Here is a 13,923-nt window from a genome sequence, read left to right on the forward strand (position 1 = left end):
CAGTGTGGCTTGAGAACCCTGTGTCACAGGTGAGTCCTGTGACTTGCCTCTCAGTTTACAGACGGCAGCTACTCTGTTTGGCAACTGTCTGCCTGACCTGACCCATAGCAGCCTCAATTTAAAGCTCTGTTGGCTAATGAAACCCCCAACGCCACCCCCACTACACATGCATGCCCCCATGGTTCCAGTCCTGCTGCCTTTGCCTTATATCTGGGAAAAAGCAACAGCCACTGTTATGGGCCATCATGGCAGCTGTGTCCCTGCTGTGTGGGCACAGACCGCTGCTCAGCTGGGAGCCCTGGCCTTCCTCAGCCAGGCCCGAACCACCTGCAGCCTCAACCAGATTCCACACCCAACTCCGGTTTCCACCAGACAACTGAAAAGAATGTCCTCGCCCAGTGATGGCTATGTGGATGAGATAACACAGAGGATCAAGAGCACTGGAGGGAGCCAGCTTTGGGAAACAACCTAAAACCACCTGAAATGAAGCCTTGGTTTGTCAAGCACCCCAGCCACCCACTCAGGTGTTAGTGACAGGGAGGCACTTCCCTTTTGGGGAGCCCGTGCTGGGGCAGCAGTGCGGGTGGCCACTTACATTGATCATAGCATTCGAGGTGATGCGGAAGAGGGTGGCCCGCTCGTTCACAGCCTTCAGCTTCTCGCTGCTCTCGTAGGGGATCCTGAGGCCGTCCAGCTCATTTAGGGAGCGCTGGAGCGCGGCGCCGTGCTTGGCGATGAGGTCATTGCACGTACTGAGGTCATCTAACTTTAAGGAGAGGTTCTTGATGGTGCCGTGGAGTTCACTCTTGTCAGCTGGGGAGGCAGTCTCATCGTCGTCGTCCCCAGAGTCATCTGTGGAGAGAAACACAGTTGCGGTGGTTATTACTGACGGCACGAGAGGCCAGCCTGGCTCAGGAGGGAGGAGTAGGTAGCACCACTCAAATAGGAGAGGGTCCTAGACGGTGCCAGTTCCTGCTCCCAGCTAGGGAGTGATGTCCACCAGCCTTCCCTGAGTGGGCACAGGCCCTCCGGTAGGAAGGGATGTAAAGGGGAACCAGCTTGAATGACAGGGGCTGGGTTATGCTTCGGAGGGTGTGAGGCTATAGGCACCTGCCCGTGGGCAAGGCCCCAGCCCCTCTAAGCTGTGACATGCAGGCAAGGGTGGGCTGTGTTGTGTGGGAGCAAATCTCAACCCAGGGCCAGAGACCCTGGGAAAAGCCCAGCTGCTTTCCCCACATTACAGGCCTAGTCCAAACACCTACACTTTCCTACCAACCTCACCTGGCTCTCTGATCTCTGCCTTCCCCCACACTACCCCTGCTCCCTGCACGCGCGTGCTTGTGCTTGGGGCTTCTCCCACTGTGTCCCCTCTGCTTGGAACCTCCCCACCTCACCTCTATTGAACTTGTTATTAAGCAGAACACTTTAGTAAGCAGCTCTTAGGGTCCAAGTTCCAAGCTGCAGGGGACACCTCCCTCATCTCTTTACAGGTCTCAAACCTACCCATCCGATACCACCATGCCTTCAAAGCCTGCCTGAAGACCCCCAGGCCAAAGTCATGACTCCCTATCCCTGCTTCTGCCCAGCCCAGTCTTCTTGAAGGTCATCACTCATCTCTCCTGCAGAAATAAGGCCGCTCTCATGTATCGAATGCTTTCTATTTGTAGACACTGGCTGTGGCCTCTCAATGGCCTGGCCAATGTAGGGGCTGTACTATCCCCAGGGAATAGACAAGATAACTGAGGCTCAAAGAAGTGAAGTTATGTCCTGGGCCACCCAGCTAGTCTGCTACTTCCAGAACCACTCTCCGCACAGCAGGCTGCTGGGCCTCCATGAGCTGGCCAGGTAGATGCTCACTCTCCTCCCCCTCCTACCTCCTCTCACCTTGTGCACAATTTCCCAGGTGCCCTCAGTGTGCCCCTTCCTAGGAGTCTGGGGTCCTCAGATCCTGGCCCACTGCCAGCCAAGCAGTCACAGGCCTCTGGGGGTTCAATGGGCAGCTGGTCTGAGCCCTGCTGCTGCTTTAATGCTGAGCATGGGATGACCAAGAGGCTAACACGGGCTGTGGGCACCAGAACCTGTAACTGCTGAGGCTGTGGGCACCAGAACCTGTAACTGCTGAGGGATTTCTGAAATGCCTTGTTTCTGAAATAATCAGCAAGAAAATTCTCTCTCTCTCTCTCTCTCTCTCTCTCTCTCTCTCTCTCTCTCTCTCAGTGAAGGGAAATCTGTAACCCAAGATACATTTAAAAAAAAAGATGCACACTGCGAGAGGGCAGATTTCTTCCCACGGTGGGCAGGATGTATGGGGGTGGCCATGGTTGAGTTGCTGCTCTGAGCATGCTGAGCTGGTGGCTGTGCCAGGCCAGCCAGTGATGTGGGGCCCAACTGAGGAGGGGTGGAGGGGCAGCATGCATTGCATACCCTGTCCCTGCTGACCATAAGGAGCCTTGGGACAGCATCCAGGCTAGAGGCAGAACCTCTCGCCTGACCCATAGCCCCGCAATGACCCAGTGTCTGGAGACCACGTGCTGGGCCAGGGCCTGGGCCACTGGCTTTATTAATATGAACACTGAGCCTCATGGTGGTTGTCAGACCTTGACTTTTCTCTCCAGTCTGCAGTAAGAAAGAGCAGGTCCCTAGAAGACGAGCCACTGGTTTAGGGGCAGAACTGGATCTGAATCCAGGTTGGTCTGCACAGACCTTTCCTCTCTCTGGATCGCCTTAGAAAGGCTCCAACAGCTCATGTGTATCTTTCCTTTCTGGGTGCCAGGTCCCGAGCGAGGGCACTGCCTCTGCTGATGCACATTGATATCCCAGTGAGGTAGGTCTGGGGGCAGAAAGGCACAATGAGATTGCCCAGGGACATGAGGAGAGGCAATTCTGGAACATCCAGATCTGTCTGGCTTCAGAGTTTGGGTTCTTAGTTACAGTGCAACCTTCCTATGCCCTTTCCAGGTTCAGTATGTCTACCAACAAGAATGGCCAGCCACCGACCAGTCAAAACGGCTGCTGCCCTACACTGGGAGGGCCTTGCAGGGCATGCTGGCTGTGGGTCAGCCTGAATGTGATCCCCTGTGCTCCAGTAAGAACCAATAAGAGGTCTAACTCTGAGCATCCTCCTGTGTGGCGGGCAAGGGGTGGGGACGACCACATTTCTGTTTAATTTGTTATTAAGCAGCATACCTTAGTAAGCAGCTCTCAGGGGGGTTCAAGTCCAGCTGCCAGGGACATGGGGATGTGCTTGTCCTGCTCCCAATTCACTGGCGATGTCATTGGGGTTTGGGATGGGAAGACACTCAGGTCAGCAATACGGACCAGCACAGTCTGTTCTCTGGGGGTGGGCAGTGAGAGCTCTCCCAGATAGACAGTGAGATCAGGAGAATGAGGGGGCAAAGGAGGGTAGCGGAGGTGGGGCAAGAGACGAAGTGAGTGGGTAATTGAATGAATGAATGATCTTGGGCACATCACAGGAGGCCTATCCAGGCCCGTCAGTTCTCAGTGGCATGCATGGGGGTGGCAGGTCACATACAGGATGGTGGGATCAGGATATGAGAAGTAGGGGTGGAGCACAGAGGAGCTAGCTGGAAAGTGGAGACGGTGAAGGGCCTTTGGCATAGGCAAGGAGACTTGGCCTTCACCCCTTGGTAAAAGGGAATGTGTGGGCATTTGAGGAGAGGCTCATGAGATGGATGAGACTGGTGGCAAGTGGCATGATGGGCAGATGCCAGGGGTAGAGAGGCCAGAGGCCTGGCAGAGCTAGAGCTGGGGTGGTCACAGGAGGCCAGGGGCTGGTGAGGACAGGACCCTTAAACTCAGCCCAGACATATTGATGGCAGTACCCACCAGCTCCAAGGCCATGAACAACCAGCGACGGCCTCACTCCCGCACAGTCCCTACACCCTGCCAGTCCTTAGGAAGGAGGGAGGTGGGTGTCGCTCATAAGCTGACATGTGCGCCAGACTCCCATGTTCCCATAGTGTCTCAGGCAGTTCAGACATGTACTGAGCACGGCAGTGTAAACACCCCCTCAAGCCTGGGAAGAAGCAAAGCTAAATAATGAAGGGGACTCTGTTTCCAGAATGGTGAGCCCTGGCCATGCTGAGTCCGCCCTGTCTCAGTGTGGGGTCAGCGGTCTTTGCAAGGAGCAAACCCACAATGAAAGGTTGGTGAAACTCAGTATTAGAGATGCAAATAAAACTACTTAATGTGACCTTCCTCAAACTGGAAAAAAGAACGGATGGTATTAGCTTATGCTTTCTGAAGGACAAACTGGCAGATTCCCATCAAGAGCCATGGAAATAGCTCCTCAGCTTCCATTGCCTATTTTCCCCTCTGGTGGCCTCTAGTGGCAGGAGATTGAGTGCACAGAAGGAAAACACTTGCATGCACAAAGCTGTTAAGGCCTGCAGTTCTCAAGTTTATGGCCTTGGGGGTTCCAAAGCTTTTCTCACCCCAAATATACGCTCTGTTCTCACTTCCCACTGGGAATAAAATTCAGCAACAGTGGGCATCTGAGAGGAACAAAGAACAATCCACATTGCAGCAACATAGCTGAACTATTCCCAGAGGTAAAAATCCTACAGAAATTTTGCAACTATGTTAACACAAGAATAGCAGCAACTGAAATCTGGTGGTGGTGGGAGGAGGCAAAGCCACACTCCCGGCTCTAAGGAGCCACTATAAGCCCAGGTAAAGGCCAGGTAAAGGCCAGGATTTAGCACACTGAGCAGCTGTCAGGAGGGGGCTGCTAGGCTGCTGCGGGGGGGGGGGGGGGGGGGGGGGCGCGCGGGGTACTGGTGGTATAAAAGTGAGGCAGTCAGAGAGAACCGGCTTGAATGCCTGGTTCCCAGAGCTCTGCTGCCTCGTGTGGCTGTCTTCCTTCTCTGAGCTTCCAGTCCGTACAGGCACAGCAAGAGCACAGACCCAGGTGCCAGGTGGTCCACAGGAAGGGGATTCTCAGCAGCACCAGCAGCCACACCTGGTCTCTGTGCATCTGGCCTGGGAAACAAGCTCTAATGCAGGCAGAGATACACCTGGTTTTCACATGCTGGCTGAACTCATGGCCTCTCTAGAAAATGCTGGTCCTTTAAAGAAACAACGGAGGCAGGAAGTCTACCTGAGCACTGGGAGGGTGAAATGTTTCACTAACCAGGACCAGTGCAGGCCGGAGCCTGGCATCTCTGCATAAGCCCAGGAGGGAAGCCAGGAGTGGGGCTGGGAAAGCAGCCGAGATGATGAGGTGCTGGGGCTGTGAGACAGCCCTGGGCTTAGGACTGTGGTATCCCACCAGTGACCCTGCCTGTCCCTCAGGGCTGCTGTGGAGAATATCAGAAAATGTTCCTTGTCCTCTCCTGGCCCCCCAGTTCCCCATGGCATGGGCATAGGGTAGGACAGAAGGGCACTGGCCCTGGAGGCCCACACTGGTGTGAAGCCCAGGCCACCACTCTCCACAGTCCTCAACAGGCTTCCTGGATCCTCCCTCTTCATTTGGAAGTGGAGATGACAGTCTCCCTGTCCCTGAGCCTTAGCGGGGGGGAGCTGCCTCTCCCCATCCTGCCTCAAGTCCTCAGGTGGACTCTGGGAAGCAGGGAGCAGCCACAGCCCTCCTTAGTGATCTCCAGGAGTCCCAGATGAGAAAGGTGGACGCTGCCCCAGGGCACGTCCTCTGGGTCACTCCCACTCCTCCCCACAAGTTGAAAGTTGAGGCTTCCTGGCCTTGGAGTTCCTACTTTTCTGGGCTTCTCTTCCTTTAGTTGCTGCTCTGACTGCCCAAAACAACTGGTGGAGCTTGCAGGGACGCAGACTCTGGTGGCCCAACAGGACATGGGTGCTCCCATCATGGTAATGACAAAGCAGTGTCTGGGCCTCCAGTACAGCGTGGCCGCCAGCCCCCAGCGTCTTCTGCTCCACTTGCTGCTCCCACTTTCTTCAGTCACTGTCAGCTGATACAAGGTGGCAAGAGCATTCTTGGCTGCCTCCTGGGCTGTCAGGTGACACCTCTCATACAATGACCAGGCCACACCCGAAAGGGCAGACGGACCAACTCCAGAGCATGGGCAACTTAGGTCATGCCCACTTCATCCAGGCCCACTCCTTTAACCATTCTCCGATGGTAAAACGGGCCCAGAAGGAGGGGAGGGGCTTGGCCAACGTCAGATGCTGGGCAGCGGCAGTGGCAGTGGCAACTGTAACTGCCCCTGTTGAGCTCCTACTCTGACCTTGGACAGGCCTCTTCCCAAATGCTTACAAACACATCTTCTGAAGGCTCAGAGCCTGGGTCCCTGGGTGGATGATCCCGATGCCCAGCCCGTTTTCCTGAGAGGCGAGTAAGCAGGGTCGCAACTCCATGTTCCTGCTGTCAGAGCCTCCTCCCCATGTGGTGGGCTGCTGGCTTCTAATCACATGCTGTGCACCGGCTGCTGACATGGGAGCTTGCTGCCTGGGAGCTGTGGGGCACTCAGGTCCCCAGGGGCAGAGTGTGTCCTCCCACCACGGGGCCAGGGGTAGGGGAGGCAGGAGCAAATGGGAGGCCAGCCACCTTTGCTGGCAGTTAGTGTGAGTGAGGAGCCAGTTAGAGAAACTCAAAGTATGCCCAGCATCTGACCTCTGCCTGGTGAGGATTTTTCCACCCATCCTTTATGTCAAATCTCAACCCCTGCACCCATAGCCTGTCCATCCCGCCTCTCCAGGACACATGCTGCCCAACTGGCCCTGCGGTGACCCCTCACCACCCGTCTTCGCTGCGTCCCTTGCAGTCACTTGCTCCACCTCACTCATTTCGGCCCTGGCTGGCCCTGCACCCAGCTGGTGCACTCTGGAAATGCTGCGTAAGCCTCGGCAGCCCAGGACCAAGCGCTGGAGGAGGCAGCTTCCCACTGGTCAGTGATGAAGCATGAACAGGGTGGCAGCATAGCAACGATAATCACACTGAGAGCGGCAGCAGCTGCTTCCACAAGGTGCAGGCACTTTTAAAAGCACTGGACAAATAAATAATTTAATCCTGTACCCTTAGCATCCTCACTTTACAGGTGAGAAAACAGGTTCGAAGCAGAATGGACCCTATTGTGAGTGAGTGGTAGAGCTGGGGCCCCTCCCTCCAGTCATGCCACCCATTTCGCCCCGAGGACAGGCCACACTGAGGGGCTCTCTGTGTATCTGACACACCCTGGCTTTCATGAGACTGTGCAGTGACTTCCCATCAGGGAGCAAGCCCCAACTCTCAACCTGCGTAGTGATTTCTCTTTTTCACAGGACTTATGGGAGCATCTCATCTGGCTCTCTCCCTCCTGGCCTACATCATCTCAACCCCCACTGTTCCCAAAACTGTCAGCCTCAGCAGGATAAGGGGAGAGAGAGTCAGAATGTTTGTACTGGAGGGGCCTGCAGACCTCACCACCTGTGCCCTCATCTCAGCAGGAGGGCTGCACCTCAGAGCAGGGGGTGCCTGGGCTGAGACCACTGGGCAACCAGAGAAGAAGAAAGTCAGGGTGGGAGCCCACATTGCTACACTGCCAGCCTCCAGGGACACAGCCCACAGAGGACACTGACCCCAGGGAACTGTGATGGAGGAAGGACTGGGGATCGGAGGGGCAGGAGGCAGGGGACTTATGTGTTCTCATGCTCCTGCATTGCCTGGCCCCTCCTTTGGAAGGACCAGCCATTTCCCTGCTCTGCCTCCCAGCAGGGCTGCCAGGGCCATCTTTCTCAGAGCCACTGGTTTGTGGTAACTTGTTATGGCAGCCATGGGAAACTGTGGCTTAAAACAACCCACATTATCGGGCAGTTGTGGAAATCAAAAGTCCTAAAATCAAGTTGTTGGCAGGACTGTGTTCCTTCCAGCTTGTAGAGGCTGCCTGCATTCCTTGGCATGTGGCCCCTTCCTCTGTTCTCAAAGCCAGCAGAGTAGCATCTTCCAATCTCTCTGACTCTGACCTGCCTGCCTCCCTCTTATAAGAATTCTCACATGCTTCCCCAAGCTTGCTTTGTGTGCCTGTTTGCTCCTGATCCCAGAATGCTTCTAACATTCAGCTCAAACCTCTATAGAAAGGCGACTAAGCAGGAGCCCAGCAGGTTGCTCTGCCATCTCTAAGGCTGCAGCTTCCGAATAAGGACACCAGTCATGGAGGCTGCAGAAGCTGACTCTGCTCTTCACCTTCCCCAGAGACAACTCAGGGCTGCAGGGGGCCTGCACTTTCTACCGAAAATCACTTCTCAGTAAGGGCTGGGAACTCGGGCCTGACATTCCTCTGCCAGTGGTGCCCCAGAGCCTCTCTGGCTAACGCGGCAAAAGCAGATAGCAGCTACAGACTGTGGCACATGGACAGAATGATTGATCCGGCCTCCAAGTCAGGTGCCGAGCTCGAGATAAGGTGCAGGCGACTCTGGGGATGCTGAGACCACATGGAACAAATGACCATGGAATAAATGCTCCAGGCTATTCTCAGACACAACAATTTCTAGAAAAGCAACAATTCCTAAAATACCCATCGACTTTCACCAGCTATCTGCAAGAATGAGTATTTCTTTTCATTAAAAAAGACTAAACCCATAAAACTCAGGTTACCAACGTGTTACAAGGCAGCAGTCATAAGTCCTCTGTCTTCCCCTCAAAGCCTGGCACACACGCCTCCTGACTGGTCAGGGAAGAGGTCGTTCTGGGCCAGGCAGTCCTGCTTTGACCCATGTGGCTTTGGTTAAGGGCACTCGTCCATACACTGGGGACAGTAATACCTCCTTTGGAAAAGGACATTAAGCACCCAGCGCACCTCCAGTGCACAGCTGGGACTTATTGGCATCAGTCTGCTGATATCTGTTGCTTCCATCATCAGCATAGCTCACTTTTGTACATAATCAGTCTTGAATTTACTTCAAATCATGAACGACTTGGAACAAGAGGGAGCCCCTGTGTTTTTGCTGTTCCCCCATCCCTGCTCCCCACTCAGGGCTCTCCTTGAACCCTTTAATAGCCAGCTCTGCCTAAAGAGCCCACTGGGCACCCGTGCCAGGGCTGGGACCCTCTTCTATTGGGGAGACTCCTGGGGAGGTGGGTTGCCATGGAAACAGCCAGCTCAGTGGAGCCAGGTGAGCTATTTTTACAAGTGGAGCTTTTTTACATCTTTGGAGGAAAACGGATGAAGTTTCTGGATGGGAAGTCCTGTTAGGGGGCAGCTTTTTGAAACCCAGAACCCAAAAGGCTACACAGACTGGCTTTGGACGGGGGCAGGATGATGACACAGTGTGGGGGTCACAGGCCCTGCAGCCACCCTATTTTGCACTGTCTCTTGTTTTTTTCTCTGGGGAACCTGGCTTTGCCTTCACTTACCCACAACCTCCTTGAGGTGAAGACACAGGATTACTGGAGGGTCCCCTCCCCTCACACACCATGGCTGGAGATGAGTGAGAACAGCCCTTGCTGATGGGGGTTCAGGACAGACAAGGTCAAGGCCATGGGGAAACCCACTGCTCACTCTTCCTTCTGCACCCACACCCAGTGCTGGGCTGTACAAGTTTTGGAGGGAGGGGGTGTTGAGATGGGTCCTGACAGAGAGATAGGACTGCAGGGAAAGGGGACAGGCCTAAAGGGGTGGAGGGATGAGCACAGGAGCCCCAGTGGGGTCCTGAGCAGGGAGGGACATTTAGATGGCTCATCCACACCTGGGTGCCAAGAAGGCAGGGACCCCATGTCCTGTGCCCAGCAAGGCCTGGCACAGAGTCTGCCAGCGTCTCATCTCCTTTCTTCTCCTTGGCTCTTCAGCCCATCCTGTGACACTGGTGGAGACCCCAGGCCCCAGTACTTTTCCACTTCTACAACATCCCTGGATTTCCTGCTTCTCCTCTGTCTGGCAGATGGCTGCTCGCCTAAGGCCCATAGCTGCTCTGAGCCCTCCCTCTCTTGGGCTCCTGAGAGCTGGACCTCTTGACTGCCCTCCAGCCATCTGGAATAACATCCACAAATGTAAAAAGAACCAGGTGACTTCTTGGAGGACAAAGGTCATATAGCTTGCTCGTCTCTGCAGACCCAGCAACAAGTAGGGTACCAGAAGACAGGGCCCCTGGGGGGAGACAAAGAAAGAAGTCTTGCCCTACTCTCTGGGGGTAGGGAGAGGAGGCAGCCACACGAGGGGCCCCAAACAGCCATCTGTAGGGTGGGTGGTGCAAGGCAGATGGAGGCCTGAAGGCAGCTGAGTGCCACTGGATTTGGGGGGAGTAAGGGACACACACTGTCTGATGTCTGGCCTACTCTCCCCAGGCTGGCCCCACTGGCCCTGTCCTGGCCTTCCTGCTGCTCCACAGAAGAGAGGACATGGGAAGGGAGGGTCATGAAGGACCCTCAAACACAAGGCAGGTGAACCACTGTACCAGGGGCCTGAGACCCAACTGTCTGGCACTTATGATGGCTGATGGGCACTTATGTCACCAGCAGGACTAACCTTGACCCACTGGTGCTCCCTCAGGCAAGCATCACCATTAATGGGGACAGGCACTGCTCCCTTCCCTCTCTGCTGAGTCTGAGTATGCAGAACAGGAGGGGACAAGGCCTAATTCCTGAGACTAGCAGCTTTCTAGCTGGTAGTCTTAGTCCCAGAGTGGCCACACCTCCCTGGGGCTTCCAGACCCCACCATGGGGTACAGGCTTTCATCTCCCCTCCTGAGCACTAAGGACACCGAGCGGAGAGTGCATCCTTTTTGCAGCCTGGCAGTGCACAGAGACAGGGACTGCAGGAGCTCTGAGGAGACATAAACACAGCGGGTGTCTGTTTCAAGTGAGAACCGCGGGGGCGCTGCACTCTTGGCAAAAAGTTGCCATTTCCAATCTGCAATGTTAGCACCTCAAACATTCAATTACAGCAGGTTTGGCGATTCCTATTTAGATTTCAGGAGGTTTGTTGAGCTGCCCAAATTTGATCACAGAATGCAATCAGCCGAGTGCTGAGAAGAGACAGAAAGAGGCTTTGAGGCAAGTCCACAGGTGTCAGATAACTTCAGTGGGCCTGACAGCGAACAGCTGGGCTGCTCGATGACCGCCTGCTCTGTGCATCCAAATGAGGTGACATTCCCACGTGTGACATGGAATGCTGTGAGAAGCATGCCCAGAAGAGGAAAGGGCGGCATGGGAGCTAAGCATGGTGCTGGAGACCCCAAGGCTCCTCAGTGGCAGAGCTGGGATTAATGGCGTGGCCTTTCCAGAGAGTCTGGTGGCACCTGCCACCCCATGGCCCTGGAGATCAAGAGCTTACAGCAGGAGGGCTCTGCCTCACTCAGGCAACGGGGAGAGGAAGACTGAGAGGTTTTCCAGGAGCTCCAGAGAGAACAGGGAGCCGAAGACAGGGAAGACCATTGACAAGGAAGGGGCTCAGACAGGAGCCCCCGGGGTGGGGGTGTTGGACAGATGACTTCAAGCTGGGGTGGGGCCCCAATAGGCCTTTGGGAGGAGGTGGTTGCCTTACTGATGCACACTGCAGGAGGGTGATGTGGTGGTGTGGCACAGGAGGAGGGTGCCACTCCTGGGCGAGGCAGAGCAGGAGTGCCTGGCCAGGGCACTGAGCCAGGTCAGAGGCCTTGGTGCAGGAGCACACAGCATGGGGGCGAGGTCAGGCAGGACAGGAAGCCATGGAGGGCCTTGGGAAGAGCAGTGGCTCACGGAGGCCCTGCCAACCCTTCCTGCCTGGGGAACCCAGAAGGAAAGCAGGCCTGCCTTCCCCAGAGAAGGCCCTGTGGGCTGCTAGTCCTGCAGGGGGCTATGCAAAAACAGGAATCAGTGATGAACAAACAGAAAACTTTGGAAAACACGTTGACACCCCTCCGCGCAAGGAGGTAGTTGAATTAATGCTGAGAAGTTGGGCCTTGAGGACACTGGAAGGCATGTCAGGACCTAATCTGGTGGAAAATCAGATAACAATAAATAATAAATTGTGAAACCCTGGCAGAAAACGCAAGCCAGGATACCAGTGTTATCTTGATCTTCATGGCCCCTCTGTGGCCCATCTCCCCTCCTCTCTCCCTGGAGACCAGCACAGGCATGTCGAGGGCATCAGAAACCCGTGTGACCACATTGGGCTCTCTAGCAACTTCCCCAGGAGAGCGGTGCAGGGGTTGCACCTCACTGGGGACAGCTATCAACAAGGACAAGTGAAGCCTCAGGTATGGGTACACCAGCCGGACCTAAAAACCGGTTTGGCTTCCAGAGCTACTGGGGCAAAAACCTCATCCCACAAACATGAATCTGTAGGCCTATGCCTGTGGCGGCTGAATCTCTGATCTTCCCAGGGGAAAAAAACTCTCCAGGACCCTTGGCAAGCTAGAGAGGCCAGCAAGCAGTGGGAGGCTGGGTGAACATTTCCAAGGACAAAGGAACACACCTCCTCTCCTCTTGGGGTGGGGGTGGGGCAGGGCACAGGGTCAAAGCCGTAAGTGACATAAAGGATGAACAATAAGTGTATGAGTGACATTAGGATGTTACAAGGCCCACAGAACTGAGTGCCTCCTTCCTCGACAGAAGGCTCTGACCCCGCAGCCACACAGCATCCTCAGGATGACTAATGGTTCTGGGAGCAGGGCCCACCTCCCTCCAGGGAAACAAACCCTGGCACAGACAGAGCATAAAAATAGAGGCGCATGCTCCAATTATGACATCTGCTGTGATGCTGAAGATAACCTACTGCCCTCCAGCTGGCAGAGTGCCCAGCCCACCTATAGCTTCCACCTTAACTGGGGTTTCCATGGGGTCTCCTTGAGTGAATGAGGGTACAGGGAGCTGACCCTCCCGAGGGTCTCAGCTCACTCACCCTGTCCAGGTTTAAGTCTCACCCTAAGGTACCAAGGTGCAGAGGAGGGCTGCTCCCTAGCCAACCCAAGGCAGGTGCAGGAGGGGCAAACCTCATGCCAGCGGGACGCAGGCTGTGATACTGCACTCCACTCCCTTGTGGTTGGGTGAGGGGGGTACTGTTGCTTTCACCTGAGCCCTCATTTAGTGGGCAGGGGAGGGGCTGGGAGCTGGAGCACTGACGCTCCCCTTCCTCTGACCTACTGACATCAAGACCAGTGGCTCCCGCCCTGGCCAGTTTGGCTCAGTGGTTAGAGCATTGGCTCGTGGACCAATGAGTCTCAGGTTTGATTTCAGTCAAGGGAATGTACCTTGGTTGTGGTTTGTCCCTGGCCCTGGTCAGGGTTGTGCAGGAGGCAACCGGTTGATGTGGCTCTATCATGTCGATCTCTCTCTCTTTTTTTTTTTTTTTTTATCCTCACCCGAGGACATTTTTCGATATTTTGTTCAGATAGAGTGGGAGGGAGAGGGGGAGGAGGAGAGAAACCACCATGACCAACCAGGGCCGGGGACAAACTGCAACCGAGGTACGTGCCCTTAGCCGGAACCGAACCCGGGTCTCTCCAGACCATAGGTCGACGCTCTAACCGCTGAGCCAAACCGGCCAGGGCTCTCTGTCTGTCTCTTTCTCTCCTCCTCCCTCCCGCTCTATCTGAAGATAAATGGAAAAATGTCCTCAGGTGAGGATTAAAAAAAAAAAGACCCACAGTTCCTTCTCTGTAGTCCCTGTGCTGCCTGCTGGGTAACCAAAGGAAAGGAAAAAAATTCTCTCCTTATCCCCACAGTCCAGGACACTAAATAATTTCCTTGTTTCTGTGTTAAAGACCAGCCTCTGTCCATATAACACAAACACAGTTTGTGTCTTGCTTTCTCATCCACTAGCCCATAGGCTTTTCCCAGTCTCTGTGACTTGGTCCCTTCTTAGCAGCTGTCCCATACCCTTTGGCCCATGGTACTGACTGTTGGGGTCAAGGTGGGAACACAGCAGGAGGGCTTCTTTCTGCCTTTGTTGGCACTTAGGAAGGCACTGCCCTTAGCCCAGCTCCGAGCACAGCTCCTCAGAAACCACAGACCCCTCCCCACACTTCTCCCATCAA

General features: G+C 55.0%; 1 protein-coding gene across 3 annotated transcripts in view; it reads right to left on the bottom strand.

Annotated features, from left to right (window-relative positions):
• OSBP2 (oxysterol binding protein 2) overlaps window positions 1-13,923 on the bottom strand; it is a 163,969-nt gene that overhangs the window by 30,861 nt on the left and 119,185 nt on the right. For 2 of the 3 annotated variants that reach the window (XM_036277023.1, XM_036277024.1), the window contains exon 3: window positions 596-852. In XM_036277023.1, the coding sequence (XP_036132916.1) occupies window positions 596-852 (257 nt within the window). Of the gene's footprint in view, window positions 1-595; window positions 853-13,923 lie in introns of those variants that run through there. The other variant, XM_036277025.1, reaches the window with a different exon arrangement.

Source organism: Molossus molossus, unplaced genomic scaffold (genome assembly GCF_014108415.1).
Source record: "Molossus molossus isolate mMolMol1 unplaced genomic scaffold, mMolMol1.p scaffold_m16_p_22, whole genome shotgun sequence".
In the NCBI taxonomy this organism is placed as follows: Eukaryota; Metazoa; Chordata; class Mammalia; order Chiroptera; family Molossidae; genus Molossus; species Molossus molossus.